This window comes from Myxocyprinus asiaticus, chromosome 34 (genome assembly GCF_019703515.2).
Source record: "Myxocyprinus asiaticus isolate MX2 ecotype Aquarium Trade chromosome 34, UBuf_Myxa_2, whole genome shotgun sequence".
In the NCBI taxonomy this organism is placed as follows: domain Eukaryota; kingdom Metazoa; phylum Chordata; class Actinopteri; order Cypriniformes; family Catostomidae; genus Myxocyprinus; species Myxocyprinus asiaticus.
The window spans coordinates 19203964-19222134 of record NC_059377.1 but is presented as its reverse complement, the minus strand read 5'-3'; the positions used below and the strand labels follow the sequence as shown (position 1 = coordinate 19222134).

The window sequence follows — 18171 nt, the reverse complement described above, 5'->3', positions numbered from 1 at the left end:
ATCTGGTAGGGACTATGCATTTTTTTCATCAGTCCATAAGATTTATTCTAGAATAGATTTTATTTTTTATATCGAAGTCCCTCATTTCATCTGTTGTTGATTGCTCAATTGGAAAAATTTTAGTCTCAGATCACGCCCTGGTGTGTTTAGAGGTGTTGCCACATACGGAGAAAAAGAAATCATATAGTTGGCGCTTTAATGTATCCCTTTTGCAAAATCCTTAATTCCAACAAATGCAAAAGGCTGAAATAAACTGGTTCTCAGTATCCTCCATGGGCATGGCTTGGGAGGCACTTAAGGTGGTTCTTAGGGGCCGAATCATACAGCATGCCTCATTCACCAAAAAATACATAACACAAGAACTCGTGGAATTGGAAGGGAATATTAAAAGTGCCGAGGCAGAACTGAAGCGCCGAATGTTGTCTAATGGCCTCAGTGAATTTTCCGTATTGAAATACATATATAATACTATTTTGTCATGGAAGGTGGAGTTTTGGCTATTCAGGGCAAGACAGTCATACTTTGAGTGGGGGATAATGCAGGGAAACTGCTGGCTAGATATATAAATCAGAGAGAGCCTTTTTCTACCATTACCTCAGTGAAATCTGCTGGTGTTGAAATATTTACCTCGGCCATTGATATTAATAATGCTTTTAAAGAATTCTATCTTGATCTCTATAGTTCCACATCTTCGTCTACTGATGAAGATATCAGAAACTTTGTGGAACCATTAGAACTTCCTAAACAGACGACTGAGCAAAAAAATTATCTTGATTCTGAGATAACCTTGGAGGAGCTTGGCAAGGTAAATATGGCCTTGCCTACAGGCAAGGCTCTGGGGCCAGATGGCTTTGACGCTGAATTTTTTAGATCTTATGCTACAGAACTGGCTCCACTTTTGCTAGAAGTTTATATGGAAACATTAAAGAATGAAAAGCTTCCACCAACCATGACACAAGCCCGGATCAGTCTGATTCTTTAAAAGGACAAAGATCCAAGTGAGTGTAACAGTTAACGTCCAATTTCCCTGATCCAGCTAGACGTTAAAATATTGTCAAAAATTTTGGCTAACTGATTAAGTAAAATTATGACATCTCTTATACATACAGATCAGGTGGGGTTTATTCGAGGCCATAGCTCTTCTGATAACATTAGGCATTTCATCAATATTATGTGGTCAGTGGCGAATGATCAGACTCCGGTCGCTGCCATCTCACTTGATGCCAAAAAGGTGTTTGGTATGGTAGAATGGGATTATCTTTTTAAGATTTTGGAAACGTATGGGTTCGGGAATACTTTTATTGGATGGATTAAGTTACTTTATAGACACCTGGTAGCAGCGGTACAAACAAATGGATTCATTTCAGATTATTTTACTCTGGATAGGGGCACCCGGCATGGCTGCCCTCTTTCCCCATTATTGTTCTGTCTTGCCCTGGAACCATTAGCAGCCGCGATAAGTAAGGAGGATGATTTTCCAGAGGTGGTGGCGGGAGATGTGGCGCATAAGCTTTTGCTTTACGCAGATGATATTTTATTATTCATCTCCGACCCTACTAGATCTGTGCCTTGCCTCCACAGAATTATTCATTCCTTTTCTAAGTTCTCAGGATACAGAGTTAATTGGTCTAAATCAGAAGCTTTGGCTCTCACAGCGTAATGCCCAATAACGCCTTTTCAGCTGGGTGCCTTCCAGTGGCCCAAACAGGGCATTAAGTATTTGGGTATTTTATTCCCAGCAAATTTGTGTGATTTAGTTAGAGTTAATTAAAGCTGACCCTATAATAAAAAGGTTTTCGAGCGATGTGGGCTGGTGGGCTTCATTACATTTATCTATGATTGGGAAGGTTAATGTTATTAGACTAAATTGTATTCCAAATTTCAACTATCTGCTACAATCTCTCCCTATAGATGTCCCCCTCTTATTTCAAGCAATTTGATAGCATAGCGAAGGCCTTCATTTGGAATGGTAAACGTCTCAGATTACATTTCAGTAAGTTGCATAGGCTGATTGACAAAGGTAGGCTAGGCCAACCCAAGATTTTGTTTTATTATTATGCATTCAGTCTCAGACATTTGGCTCATTGATCTCTTCCTCCTGAGAGAGCCTGTCCCTGGTTTTGTATTGAACAGGAAGTTCTTGCCCCTATTTCGCCATTGCAAAGCCTTTCTATCAAACTAACTGGAGAAGTTAAGTTACACCCCATTATTTCGCATTTGCGGTATGGACAAATGTGTCCAGAGTGTTTAATTTGGACATTTATTTAAATGTTGCTTCGATATGGCTGAATGAACTATATGAGAGTGGAGTGTTGAGATCCTTTGAAAATATGGTTCAACATTTTGGGATTCCCAGGTCTTCCCAGGTCTTCCCAGGTCTTCCCAGGTCTCAATTCTTTAGGTATTTACAGCTGTGCCACCGGCTTTGTACTATTTTTGGGAGTAGCATACACCCCCCTAAAGCGGCAGATACTCTGGAAGTGATGATTACTGCTTTTGGAAAACGTCATGAGGCATCAGTGAATTTCTCCCTGCTAATTCAGAGTCTGGGGGATGGAGCTTCAACTTCTCTCAAGAGATTATGGGAGAAAGATTTTAACTTGGTATTGGAGGAGGGAGTGTGTGCTAGGATTCTAAAAAACATAAAGTCTACATCTAGAGATGCAAGGGTGCACCTTATGCAATTTAAGATTTTACATAAATTCTTTTGGACCCCCTCTAGATTGTATAGGCTTGGTCTTAAAGACACACCCACCTGCTGGCGATGCCAATCAGTAGATGGGGACGCAACCCATGTTTTTTGGTGGTGTGTTAAGATCCAAGAATTTTTGTTGAGGGTTCAGAGTTTTATGTTGACGTATTGGGCACTCAGATTTGATTTTGCCCCAGACTCTGTATTTTAGGCGATGAGGCGGTCATTAATATAGGGGATGAGTACATTAAAAATTGGGTCCTAGCCAGTGTTATGATCGGCAGACAGGTCATCCTTAGGGGATGGAAGTCGGCTGGAGCACCCTCATTTCAGGAGTGGTGCACAGAGATGGGCAGGGTGGCGGCATTAGAGGAGGTGTCATATAGAAGGCTAGGAAACCGGGAGTTGTTTGATAAAAAGTGGGGCAGCTATTTGGCCTTTTTGGAGGGCTCTTTAATAATCAATAAAAAATTTTAATAACAAAACTTTCACACAAATCAAGAGTTCAATGGCTGATTATGAAAAACACCTATTTTACTCGCACACTGCCATGTTATGATATCGAAACACTTTTACTCTAACGCAACATTTGAAAAACGTTGCATTTTAAAGTTTCTATACCAGACACACCTACATTTCCATGGTAGCTCACCTGATAGAGTGTTGGACTTTGGACATTGAGACCAAGCCTTGAGCCCAGCCAAGGATGCTCAAAGTGAAAGTGAAGCAAAAGTGTCATAGAAGCGATGCAAAATGACGTGGTTGCTTCAAAACATTTGCTTTTTATGTCGCATTTGTGACAAGAACACTATCGGTTAGGTTTAAGTGCTGGTTTAGGGTAAGGATGTCTGTTTTATTTGCCACTCATTTATCTTTTATTATTATTATTATTCATAAGGTTTAGGTTAAAGTTTTAGGTTATGGAAGTACGGTTTACTCATTAAAACATCCATCTAAAATTCACCTTAAAAACCATACTTTCACTCGCTCTTGGTGCCACCAGCTAGACATTTCACAGGGAAACTGCAGCCAAACATGTAATACAGCACGTAATTTTGGTGTAACAGGTAAAGGACGGGCAAGGAGGAGGCGGGAACCGGCTGAACAGTAAACATAAAGTTTAATGATAAAGCTCAACATAAACATAAACACATACAGACACACATGCAGCGTGGCTGTGTGTCTCTCTCTTTCTCCTGAACTGGCATCTCCGGCTCCCCCTTATCTCACTCTTCTGGTGATCAGCTGATTAAGCGCTGGCAGTGCTCCATCACGGCCTGGCCACGCCTTTCTCCTCGTCACATTTGGTTTGCAAAAATTGTGCCGTGGTCATGTAAATGTCATGAGATCAGGCTGGGTACAGCACCGTCCTTCAATGTAAATCTATGGGGTTTTTTTGGACTGTTTTATCATCTACCATACCAGTGTAAGTCTGATTTCTTAGAAATTAAAACAACAAGCCGCACAATTTGAGGTATCATTCATGTCTGTAGCACAAACAGTGTGTACGACTTGTTCAAATCCTAGTTTCTATGTATGAGCAATAATAATAGTGATGCACCACTAAATAAATGCATCTCTGAGATGAAGTATTAGATATTGCTATCAAAATGATATTTGTTGTTGAAATTTCATTTTGAAGTTAGAAATTAAATCAAGGTTATTTGTTGTGTTTGCAGCCTGTGACACTTGTGTCACCTCTGTGATTCTCATTCGGAGGCGGTGGTTATCAGTCTGTAGTCCATCAAGACGGGACGTGTTGGCCTGGTTAACACTCGTCACTGACGTGGAAGTCTTGGAATCTTCCTTCTTCTGGTTCTGAGTTAACTTTAACCTCCGGTTCTGCGTGGCAGCATCTGGGTTTGTTCGCATTGTGATAAACTAACAAAAGGGAGAAGGCAAATATGAACATTTAAGGTCTTGTTTTTGATTCTGCCTATGATATACGGAGTTCAAAAATCTCTTGTGGAAATGCTTTTATTTTGCATTTGCCTACTTTAATACAGTTTTTCATGACAAATTATAGGGTAATACTTTACAATAAGGTTCTATTAGTTAACATTAATGCATTAGGTATCATGAACTAACAATGAACAATATATATTTTTTTACAGCAATTGTTAATCTTTGTTAATGTTAGTTAATAAAAACCATGTGTTCATTGTTAGTTAATGTTAGTTCAAAGTGCATTAACTAATGTTAACATACACAACCTTTGATTTAAATGTTTGTTTATAAGTATATGTTGAAATTAACATGAACCAAGATTAAAAAATGTGGTAACACTTTACAATAAGGTTCCATTTGTTAACATTAGTTAGTAGGAAACTAATAATGAACAATACTTTTACAACATTTTTTAATCTTGGTTCATGTTAATTAATATTAACATATAGTAATACATTTTTAAAATCAAAAGTAGTATATGTTAACATTAGTTAATAAACTATGAGCTAACATTAACTAACAATGAACAATTTTATTTGTATTAACTAACATTAACAAAGATTAATAAATGCTCTAAAAAACATGTTCATTGTAAGTTCATGATACATAATGCATTAACTAATGTTAACAAATGGAACCTTGTTGTCAAGTGTTACCAATTATATTATCAGCATAAAATTTCAGTAAAAAGTTGAGCTGAAATATAAACATGAATTTCTTAGTATTTGGTATGTATATCTTTTGCATTAATGATAGTATGCACCAGAGTTGGCATGGACTACACTATTTTTTTTTATTTATTATTATTTATTTATTTTTATTTTTTCTCCCCAATTTGGAATGCCCAATTCCCAGTGCGCTCTAAGTCCTCATATCTGGGTGGCAGAGGACGAATCTCAGTTGCCTCCGCATCTGAGACGTCAATCTGCACATCTTATCACGTGGCTTGTTGAATGTGTTACCGCGGAGACCTAGTGTGTGTGGAGGCTTCACGCTATCCTCTGCAGCATCCACACACAACTCACCACGCGCCCCACTGAAAGCAAGAACCACATTATAGCGACCACGAGGAAGTTAACCCAACGTGACTCTACCCGGGCCAACTGGTTGCTTAGGAAGCCTGACTGGAGTCACTCAGCATGCCCTGGATTCGAACTTGTGACTCCATGTGTGGTAGTCAGCGTCTTTACTTGCTGAGGTACCAAGGCCCCCCGGGACTACACAAGTTTGTGCAAAACCTGATTATACATGTTATTCCTGTATGATTTGAAAATTACAATCTTGTATGCTTCAATGTAAGCAAGGAAATCTGCCATTTTGTTAACATGGCCAATATCACAGATTTGCTTATTTGCTTTAGTGACCTAGAAATAGTGCAAAATCTTAAATATTTCCTATTCATTTTACATCCTTAAATTATTATTATTATTATTATTTTTTATATAAGACTTTACAAAAGGTTTAATGCTTTATTAAATCTTTTTCAAATTTCAGTGTATTTATCTTTAGAGAGCTCCAGAGGGAGCAAAGTAAGCAATGTCTCTAAATTATATTCAGGTGAACTTGCACAAAACAAATGCCAGAATGTGCTTTTCGCTGACCTCTACAATTACTTCCCCACAGGGAGGATGAGGCTGTGTGTTGCAGTACTCACCTTTGGCACAAACACCAGACACAGTGTGATGGTGCTGCAGAAGATGATGACCAGTGCCACAATGCAGAACTGCACATTCGGCTGATCCCGCGTTAGGAAGGACACCGCCGCCCCAATGATACACATGATGCCCACATTGTACACACTCATACCGATGTACTTGCTGTCATTCAGGGCTGGAATGCTCACATTTCTGGTTTCCCAAGCCAAGAAACATCCAAACAACTACAAAAACAGAAGAATGGATGCAATTATTGACTATTACAGATAAAAGACCAGTGCAACCACATATTCATGATTGGGGAGGGCCAAATGCAATCATTTAAGCATCGACCACTGAAACCCATTACTGATTGACCAATAATTTGAATATTGGATGGGCTGGGATGCCCCCGTCAATGTCTATGGTGGTTATGGCCATGGTTTTGCAGAAAATGTGACTGCTTCTTGTTGATGTTTGCTAAGTGGTTCCTTTTAGCATGTTGCTACAGTATGTGGTTGCTAGGGTGTTCTGGGTTGTTGCTAGGTGGTTGCTAGGGGGTTCTGGGTGGTTGCTTAGTGGCCAAAGTCAAAAGAGCCTACCAACAAGTTTCTATGATATTCTGGTTTCTTAGATATGTCTTGTGTCCCTCCTTCAGTGCGTTTTTTCCCGTTTTATCATCCACCAGGCAAAATTAGTTTGGTTTCTTTGCTTAGAAAGGTATTAGCACACATCTCCTCAACAAGCAGCACATTTTGAGGTTTCATCCATGTCTGTAGCACAAATGTTTTGGGATGAGTTGCTAGAAGTTTAATGCTTAAGGCCCTGATGTACTTCTGGAGAAGTTCTTCTTCTTCTCAGGGGTAAATAGCAGTTATAAACAGCTGAGTAACGGTATACTGTTTGCGAACATTCAGACACCTTCCACACTGCTGTGGGAGGCATTTAAAGGAGCATTTAAATATGAACTAATGTGACATTAAAATGTGTTATCAATGACTTTATGCCTCATGAGTAGAATTCACATGAGGTCAGTAAAAGAAGTGGTTTTAACCACTCGATGATGATTTAAAGTAATATATATGCAGTAGAAAATGTTTCAATTTTGTTTCCATTCTGAATTCATGGAGCTACTGAGCAAACATGCTTTCCTTGTCTGTCACTCACTCGACGTTGTGTCGATGTAGTGACACTAGGGGTTCGATCTTGAGAGCCCCAATGACCTTTGCTTAAAATTGAAAAGGCCAATGAGAATTGGCGAGTGGAATTTGCATGCCACTCTCCGCCCTGGACATACAGGTATAAAAGGAGATGGTGTGCACCACTCATTCAGATTTTTTCTTCAGAGCAGAATGCATGTATTGTGTTCGTCCTATCACCTACGCTTACGCTGCTGGATTTACGGTGCATATCAGCAGTCACCCTCACACGGTCGAGTGTTGTGCTTCCCCTGGGCACTTCGGCAGCCAAGTCTACAGGTGCTAAAAGAATATATTTTCTACTTCAAGAGCTCGCACAAATGATTGGCATCTTTTTAAAGATGGCCTTTCGCCTTTGTGCTACTGGATGTGGCCGTTATCTCTCCCCTCCGGATAGCCATGAAATCTGTCTCGAGTGCTTGGGGTGCCAGCACGCCAAGGCAGCTTTCATGGAGTGGTTATGTTCTCATTGCGAGAACATGCCCATGAGAACGTTGCGGTCGCAGCTCACTTCCTTCTTCGTGAAGCAAGGAGCCACCGTGGCTGCTTCCCAATCCGCTCCATCCTGGGTTGAAACTCAGGAGGCCGGGTCGGCGAGTGCCAAGGATGAGTTATCGGTCGCAGCATCGGAGGGTGGGTTTCTGCTGTTGGAAACAGACAAATCTTCTGAGCTCCCGCTCACGGGCGGTAGAACTCTGGATGAGGCGGACGCTGAGATGGCAGCCGTGCTTGCCCAGGCAGCTGCAAACATCGGGCTAAAGTGGAACCCTCCGCCTTGCCCTGAGCGTTCGCGGCTGGATGATTGGTTTCTGGGTTCGGAGCGTGACTAATGGCCAGGCCCCACCCCAGTGCCTTTCTTCCCGGAAGTGCACGAGGAGCTAACAAAGTCATGAAAGGCACCTTTTTCTGCCCGTACACGCTTCACGGGCTCGTCCATCCTAACTACCCTCGACAGCGGTGCGGCTAAGGGATATGTCGAGTTTCCCCAGGTAGAGCGCGCCGTAGCAGTACATTTATGCCCGCAGGGTGCAGCCACCTGGAGGGGCCGACCAAAGCTCCCTTCCAAGGCCTTAAAGTTCTCTTCCTTGTTGGTGACGAAGGCTTACGAGGCCGTGGGTCAGGCCGCCTCCGCCTTGCACGCCATGGCCATCCTGCAGGTCCACCAGGCCAAGGTGCTGGAAGGTCTGCATGAGGGTAGAACCGACCCAGGGCTTGTGCAGGAACTGCATACCGTGACCAACTTCAGCGTGCGCCCTGAGCTGAACGATGTCCACTCTGGTGGTCCAAGAGGGGCACCTGTGGCTCAACCTTGTGGAGATACGTGACGCCGAGAAGGTTCGCTTTCTCGATGCGCCCATCTCCCAAGGGGGGCTTTTTGGTGACACGGTCGAGGACTTCACCCATCAGTTCTCGATGGTGAGGAAGCAGACCAAGGTGATCAAACACATCCTGTCGCAGCACGACTCGGCCATTTTCGGGCCTCCAAAGTCCCGTGCCCCGTCTGCTTCTCGCCAGGGTTGTCCTCCTGCGGTGCCGGCCCCGGCTCCCGAACCATCGGAGCCCATACAACCGAGTAGAAGATCCTCCCATGGGAAGGTGGCTCCACCTGCCCGTCAGTCGGCCCCCAAGAATCCCGCACAGGCTTCGAGGTGGCCCTGACATGAGTGACCCAGGGATGAGATGTCTGACTCCGACCGGTCTGGCTGGGTGAACTTACCAGCCCCACCTTTGCCCCTGGGCCACCGCGTGGTAAGTATGAAATCGCCCACATGATCAATAAAAGAGAAGTTCCCTCATTCCCTGGGTCAGCGCGCTCGCGACGGCCAGGCCCTGGAAGTCTTTCCGGTCAACCAGTCAGTTGCGAGTACCTCGCGTGCCGTTGTTCTCCGTTGAGAGACGGCCGGCGAACAGGTATGTATACTGGTCTCTGGGGCCACTTGCCCGCCCTAGCCACCGGCCGCCGTTGCGGGCTTGTGGAGCAGTACGTCCCCCCTGAGTTTCCGGCAGGGCGCCTGCTCTGCCTTGCCGTGAACCACCCTCCCCGGGCGTGGTAAACCCAGTTGTCCCCTTGGTGCTGCTGGCGAGCCTGGAGGCCTGGTTAGCGTTCTCCAGCCCCCAGAGGTGGCTCATCAGGACGATTCTTCTCGGCTACGCAATCCAGTTCACAGACACCTGTCCAGGTTCAGTGGTGTCCTCTCCATTTCAGTGTGGCGGCATTTCTACGGGCGGGCGTTCCCTTAGAGCAGGTCTCAAGGTGCGTCGTGGTCACAACAGATGCCTCGAACTCAGGCTGGGGCACCATGTGCAATGGGCAAGCAATATGCTCTGGACAGGGCCCCGACTCCAATGGCATCAACTGCTTACAGTTGCTGGCGGTATTGCTCGCCCTACGGAGGCTTCGGCCGTTGATTCAGGACAAGCATGTGTTGGTCCGGACCGACAACATGGTGACCGTGGCGTACATAAACCGCCTGTCGCAACTCACCCAGCGCTGCCTCCTTTGGAGTCAGCAGACGTTGAAGTCTCTGCGAGTCACTCACCTTCCGGGCATCCTCAACCATGCAGCGGACGCGCTCTCACGGCAGGTAACGCTCCATGGGGAGTGAAGACTCCACCCCAACATAGTCCAGCTGATTTGGGAGAGATTCGGGGAGGCGCAGGTAGACCTGTTTGCTTCCCGAGAGTCCTCTCACTGCCCCCTTTTGGTACTCCCTGTTCGAGGCTTCCCTCGGCATGGATGCCTTGGTGCACAGCTGGCCTCAGGGGATATGCAAGTATGCATTTCCTCTAGTGAGCCTCATTGCATAGACTCTGTGCAAAGTCAGGGAGGATGGTCGGCAAGTCCTGTTCCTTGTGCCGTACTGGTCCAACCGGATTTGGCTCTCAGATCTGATGCTCCTGGCAGTAGCCCCTCCCTGGCGCATTCCCCTGAGGCAGGACCTTCTCATTCAGGGGCAGGGCACGCTCCGGCACCCGCAGCCAGACCTCTGGTACCTCTATGTCTGGCTCCTGGACGGGTCGCGGAAGACCTAACAGATCTTCCACCAGCGGTGGGAAATACGATCACCTATGCCTTGAAGTGGCATCTCTTTGTGAACTGGTGTTCTCCCCGTGGGGAAGACCCACAGAGGTGCGTGGTCGGGTTTGTGCTGTCTTTCCTACAGGAAGGGCTGGAGGGATGGCTGTCTCCCCCTACCCTGAAGGTGTACATGGCTGCTATGGCAGCGTATCACGATACACTGGATGGGAGACCCTCATGACAGCGCAGGTTGAATCCTCCTAGACCGCGCCTGATTCCCTCTTGGGATCTCTCTGTGGTCCTACCTACCATACAGAGAGCCCCTTTGAGCCCCTGGAGCAGGCCGAGCTCAGCACTTTGTCACTGAAGACGGCCCTCCTGGTGGCACTCACTTCCATCAAGGGCGGGGACCTACAGGTGCTCTCTGTCACCAGTGAATGCCTGGAGTTCGGGCCGGCACACTCATACGTGGTTCTGAGACCCTGGCCCGATTACGTGCCCAAAGTTCCCACCACTCCCTTCTGGGATCAGGTGGTGAACCTGCAAGTGCTCCTTTCAGAGGAGGAAGACCCGGCCTTGTCGTTGCTATGTCCAGTTCGTGCTCTGCGCATTTATCTGGACCGCACGCAGAGCTTCAGATGCTCGGAGCAGCCCTTTGTCTGTTTTGGAGGGCAGCAGAAGGGGAAAGCTGTCTCCAAACAGAGGTTGGCCTATTGGATTGTGGATGCCATTTCCTTGGCCTACCAATTGAAAGAACTGCTGTGCCCCTTGGGGGTCCAGGCGCACTCCACTAGAGGTGTTGCGTCCTCCTGGGCACTGGCAAGGGGGGCCTCTCTAGTAGACATACGCAGAGCTGCTGGTTGGGCTACACCCAATACCTTTGCAAAGTTTTACAACCTACGCATAGAACTGGTTTCGTCCCGAGTGTTACGAGGTAACAGCAGGTAGGCCGGGCAGCCGGTTGGGTGTACCACTTGCGTTTACGCCTTACCCCTTTTTCAAAGTGATAATGTGCGCTATTTTGTCCACAACATTTCCCCGTAACTGGTGAACCCTGCATGCCTCTTAAGCCTTAAGCACTGTTCGGTGATGAACTCTGTGGAGGAGTGATGCCACCAGGCCCAGTACTCGTAGTATGCCCCTTTTCGGGTGAGCCCGTGTACTCTGGCTCAGTGCTCCATATGTGGTGATTCCCCCCTTGGTAATCCCATGTGACGCATTCCACTGTTCGGTTTCCCCTCAGGTGAACCCTGTGTTTCCCTTCATCAGAACTTCGCTCTGCTTCGGCCACTGTTGTTGTGTACCCTCTCCGTAGATAGGGTCCTCCTGGTGGTATCATTCCATATGCATACTTCCCCGTTGGTAAGTCCATGTGAGGTATTCTCCACATGTTAACCTCCCTCCAGTAGGATGTGGTCACCATAGTGCCCTCTCCAGGAGGGAGAGCACTTCCCAGCACTATTCTACAAGGTGCTTGGTGGGAAATTGCTTAACAGCAAAAATCAGGAAAGGCCACCGCCTGTAGCCTCCTTGGGTAAGTGCCTCTTCCCCCCTTAACGGGACTAGGGAGACGCCTTACCTAACTCGCTGGAAGGTCACGACGTGGTTGAGCGCTCGCTGCGAGGCACGCAGCAGCTTGCCCGTGTCCACGAGATGTTGTGTCCCTCGTGCCGCGGTGCTGAAGCTCTCTTTCGGCTCCTCAGCTTAAATCTGAATGAGTGGTGCACGCCTCCTCCTTTTATACCCGTATGTCCGGGGTGGAGAGTGGCATGCAAATTCCACTCACCAATTTTCATTGGCCTTTTCTATTTTAAGCAAAGGTGATTGGGGCTCTCAAAATCGAACCCCTAGTGTCACTACATTGACACAACGTCCCGTTCCCTCCATCAGGGAACAGGAGTTACACCAGTATCTCAGATGATACGTGGCCATAATATATGCACCGATTACACTGTTATTGCAATTTATGATGACACTGATGCTACTGCAAATAGGGGTGTTTAAAACAGTGTTAATGTGCAGAATACAGACAAAAGAATGATGATAAGAGGGGTATATCTTAATTTGGGCAGATATGTGAATGGCTTTCGCTGCAGATGGCACATGAGTAAATGGGCATTGAGAGCATTTGAGTAGATTTGGTTCCTTTTGTAGACTAATTTAAAAAAACAATCGCATGACATGGTCTTGGAAAATGTCTCTAAGTGAAGACCGTACAGATGCAGGTAAATTTGCACCAGCTCGCTAATAACTGCATGCCGGTGTGTTCATGTTGTCGATCCTCAGGTCACACCTACCACTGATGTGGACCAATGGCAGTAAGAAGTTGTTTAGCAGCTGGTTAAACGATTTCCTAAAAGTTCGCCCTGATGAGCTGTTACGAACCACTGAAACAAATGCAAAATCATCCTGTTTTTGGTCAGATTTTATTCTAAATTATGTCACACCTGTTCGTTCTTCGATTTCATATTAAGTATATCAGGGCCTTTAGTGTTAAGGGTTTGTACAAATGTATAGCCCAACAGTAAGTTTGAGCAAGAGTAATAGTCAGGCTTGGTATGGCTAAAAGAATGGTTCTATATAAGTACCCATCCACTATACAGCACTGTGTCACATCATCCGATAAAATTGCCTTTATCTGCTATTCAGTATATGTAGCTTAATTTGAAATCAAATCAATGAAAGGATAAGGTTATTTATCATGGGCCATTTTCCCGAGAAAACCATCTTCACTTTCATCACCTTGTGCAATCTTGAGTTCACAGTGATATATCATAATGGCAGTGAGAATGAACTGTGGCTGACATACTTAGCACCCTAATGCCTCTAAAGACAGCTAACAACACCTGTCTAACTTTCCCAGGAAGTCTGCAGTAATCAAAGCACCTTTGTGTGCGACTGAGAGCAAACTCTGAGAAATATGACTCAGCTAACTCAATGATGCACACTCACAGATTTGATTCTTCCCCCACTTTACTCAAATCTATTCAATTCTAATCCAATCGGAACCCATATCACAATTTTTTTCCCCTCTCACACTTTCTTTACTCATTCACCCTCTCTGTCTCCTCCTCCCTTGTTCTAGTAGAATATGTCTACTGTAAGTGATTTAAAAAACAAGCTAATTTAGTTGCAGGTTTTCAGGTATGTCATATCTCTGAGAACAAGAATCGATGGCTTAGTTCACACAATCAGTGTTTGTCCTGTTCATAAATCTTATAAGAGTGGCTATGAATAATATGAACAAATAACTTTAAATTCACACTTCTATCAAATTTAAACCATTGATCAAATCAAATATGGCGACTAAGTCAATAACATCAAACCTCATCGGTTCTTGCATGTCTTGTGACCAAATATCATGACACAAGAACCAATGAGATTTGATGTTATTGATGTGTTTGATGTTATTAATGCTCTCAAATAGTGCATGCAAATCGCTTCGGTTATAGAATGCTGTTTTCACTCTCGTTTATAGCTGAAATATTTGTGAACGTAACTGTATTTAGCACTCAAAAACAGGACTGACAACCACATTCTGCTGCTCTGTGAATGTAGCCTCAATCTCCTCCTCCCTATTAAAACATGTCAAATGTAAGGGATTTAAAAACTGTGCTGATTTAATACAAGGTGTTTAAAAATTACAAGGGAGGGAAGGGGAAATGTTTAGGGACTGTATGTCACATCTCAGAGAACAAGAAATTTGAGACTGTGAGTGTATTATTGGGCAATCATGAGCATTCTTACAGATAAGCAGAGAAACAGACAGGGAGAGCTTCAATGGTGCACAGCTGAACTTTGACACAGATTGTCTACAGTAAGGCAAGTACAAGCAGAGGTAACAGCCTGTCAGTCAAGCCAACCACCTGCCGCTATTCCAGCAACAAGAACAAAGGGACAAATAATTTCCACAGAGCACAATATGAGCCAAAGGGCAGGTTGTATTGTAGGATGTTGCCACCATTGACTCTAATAAAGATAATGGGCAATGCTATGGGCAATAAACTGACTTACCAGTGCTCTTTAGTGAGGTTAATTGGAAAAAGCAACCTTGCTCATTTTATATGTACTCCTAGGGGTAAAATGTATTAAATTCAAGTCAGTTTGCTTAATAAAATAAACTAGATTTGCAGTTTTAAGTGAGCTTTTAGTACGTTTTTGGTTTGTGTAATGCCTTTGCAGTGAAAAATCAGATAGTAAAATAATACATGAGGCTGTATGTTACAATGATTTTATAATGGGTAAGTGGTGTACTTAGGAACAACGCAAAGGTGACCCTTCCTGCTCACATTTAATATAGAATGTGCCATCACAGGTGAGTGTTTATCTGCATTTTATCTGCACATCCAATCAGAATTTAGAGTCTCAACTATCCATTTTATAAAGAAAAAACAGATCACAACTGAATATGCACATAAATGCAAGAATGAAGGCCAATTACAATTCAGTATGCAAATATTACAATGACGCCATCAGTCTCATTTAGATTTTGAATGGAAAGCATTCTAACAATTTAAATTATCTTCCAATTTTAATCTTAAATAAGTATTTTAGGAGTTTACACAACACAAAGTATGTCCAGCAGTTTGAGCTGAATTAATTGCAGAAAATGTTAGATAAGATAAAGAATAAAAAGAAGTAAGAGGTATTTTGACAACTTAATAATTTGTTATGTTAGAAAATGCATTAGGTATCATGAACTAACAATTAACAATATGTTTTTACAGAATTTATTAATCTTTGTTAAAGTTCATTTTCAAATATACCATTGTTCATTGTTGGTTTACATTAATTATAACTTATATTAACGTACAACTTTTAATGTAAGAAATGTATTAGTATATGTAGAGATTAACATTAACCAAAATCAATTAGTATTGTAAATTGCTAGTTCATGTTAAGTAATGTAATTAACTAATGTTAAAGAATACAACATCATTGTAGTGTTAAGGAATATTCCGGTTCTATACAGTTTAAGCTCAATCGACAGCATTTGTGGCATAATGTTGATTATCACAAAAAAATAATTTCGACTCGTCCCTCCTTTTCTTTAAAAAAAAGCAAAAACTGAGGTTACAGTGAGGCACTTACAATGGAAGTGATTTGGGGCACATTTCTGGAGGGTTTAAAGGCAGAAATATGAAGCTTATAATTTCATAAAAGCACATTCATTAATTCTTCTGTTAAAACTCATGTATCATTTGAGCTGTAAAGTTTTTTTTTAAATGGTAATTTTCACAGTCGTTTTAGGGTTTATTGACATTACATCATCATGGCACTGAAGTTGTAAAATTGGCTATAACTTTACACAGAAAAGGTTAGCAAGTGATTTTATCACACTAAAATCATGTTAACACGCATATTGTTTATGTCTAGTGGTTATACTTTTGAAACAGTATTTAACATTTACAAATTGGCCGTACTCACTTCCATTGTAAGTGCCTCACTGTAACCCAGATATTTGCTTTTTTTTTTTTTTTTTTTTTAAGAAAAGGAGGGCAAGTCAAAATAAATTTTTGTGGTACTGGTAATCAATATTATACCACAAATGCTATCGATTGAGCTTGACTCACTAAACCTGGAATATTCCTTTAATGGTATTTCAACATAGTGCTGCCTTGCAAATGCTGTAACATTTACTTATGCATTGCATTTGTATTTCTTAATCCCACAAGAGGCATGGAATCTAATATTCTGTATGCATTCATTTTGACAGTCAGATATGCATTATAATTTCCCAAATACTAAAGGAAATGGCAGTATTCAGCCGCTGTTGTCGACAGGAGCAGATGGTGATCATGTTGACACTCTCTAGAATGTTCTCACTCACCATAAGGAGGCCTTTGTAGGCATAGACAATCCCCAGCCAAATGGTCATGTGTGTGTTCTCACAGTGCTCCAGGAAGGGCCGGATTGCGATGTCTCGTCCCTGAGGATCCGCCTGTGGAGACACAGTGAGGGAAAGAATGAGTGGAAAGAATCCTGACTAAAATAAACACCTTTGTCACTAACAACAATAACATGATGTTGAACTTGGACTTGTTATGCCTTGATTTTAAATGTGTTAATGTGAATGTTAAGTAGGGTTGTCTTGTAAATGGATAGTTAAATACAAATTAAAATTCAGGCCTACGCAGTTTTTTATACAGTATATTCTTGGGTGGCAGATTGATGTCCAATGTAACATTTGGGTCATGAAGCAAAAACAGTTGAGAACCATTTCTTTATATGATTTATTTTAGAACATTTATTAATTGGTTCATTTAGAAGTCTTTCACTTCCACTAGTGTTTCAGGTGACTTCAAGGTCACAAGGCCTGATGTGGATTGCATTATGTGAACAGGTATTGTGATCCCCCTAAATGGCCTTTCACAGGGATAGTAACAATAACACAGTCACCTCTACAGAATGCCACTTGAGTGCGACCAATTAACAATAACTCTTTATAGGTCAGACATCGATTGTTTGGAATTGATTGAGATATTTACAGTCAGGCAATGCAAATAACCTATACTGCTATGCAAAACAGGTCAGCACAACTTCAAGAAAGTCTGTGAAGGAAAGAACTGAGTTCCCCTGAATGTGCTGGCTCTAAAAGTAGCAGGCTCTAAACCACTTTCTCCTGCCCCAGTTTGGAGAACCCTAAGCTCACCATGCCTACTGCCCATACACAAAGATAGACGGGGATACAACCTCCAAAAGTATCCTTAAATCTTGCCAGTTCTTCCCAGTTTAGTCAGAGCGCGTAACAGTCAAGCTTTCATCTGTCTCCTGTGTAGAATCTGAGTGATTTGAGTTTGCCATTAAGGAGTTGACTGCTCAGAAAACAATTCACAAAGTGGCAGTGTGAGTAAACTGAGCCAGTCAATGCAAGAAGCTCTATTTATAAATGACATTCTAAATTCCATGATGCGACAAATCTAGAAGTCAAACTGTCTGACAATCTTTAAACTCAGTGAAGTGGCAGATAAGAGAGGAAATGCGCACGGCTTGAAGGTACGCAAGTAGTTTAGAATGAAAAGTTTATGGTGATTCTTTAAAGGTGCTGTGTGTTATTGCAACATAGTCTCCCTACACTCTTCATTTTGCAATGAACTTAAAATGTATTGGTACGTGGGATCACGTGACGCCATGCGAGAAGCAGACGTGTGAGCGACTAGCTCTGCGCACTTTGCTAGTTTTTAATTATTTTCATGTTTAATCCGGTGAGATTCGATACACCCAGTTACATATTTGTTCTTTGAGGTAAACATGGCATTAAAAGACACTTACATGCTCTATCTGACACCTCTGATGGGCCTGCGAGCCGGGGACTCGATTTGGGAAGCACAACGGGAGAAGATATTCAGCATCAACTGTCCAACATCTTGGTGATGCTGACGAAGGTTGTTGCTGACTTGGAGGATCTCGCTGTAATATGTCGATCGATTACGGCGATGGAAACAAAATTCTCTGAGTTGGTCACAAGAGTCGCAGATGTTGAGAATGGAATCGATTATCTGGAGTCGTCGGAAAGGGAATTATCCGCTAATCCGCCCATGTCCAAACAGACTTGAAAATATTTTGGAAAAATTGGAAGATCTTGAAAATAGAAATTGAATTGTTGGAATTCCTGAGCATGAAGAGGGCAGAGATATGGTGAAATTCCTAGACGAGCTCTTCCCGAGCCTGCTCGACATA

The 18171-nt window shown here is 43.2% G+C and overlaps 1 protein-coding gene across 1 annotated transcript in view; it reads right to left on the bottom strand.

Annotated features, from left to right (window-relative positions):
* Positions 1 to 18171, bottom strand: part of LOC127425502 (gamma-aminobutyric acid type B receptor subunit 2-like) — a 370336-nt gene that overhangs the window by 20041 nt on the left and 332124 nt on the right. The window contains exons 14-16 of the mRNA XM_051671571.1: positions 16322 to 16432; positions 6294 to 6518; positions 4391 to 4573 (exon numbers count right to left, since the gene is read on the bottom strand). Coding sequence (XP_051527531.1) covers positions 4391 to 4573; positions 6294 to 6518; positions 16322 to 16432 — 519 coding nt within the window. The remainder of the gene's footprint in view (positions 1 to 4390; positions 4574 to 6293; positions 6519 to 16321; positions 16433 to 18171) is intronic.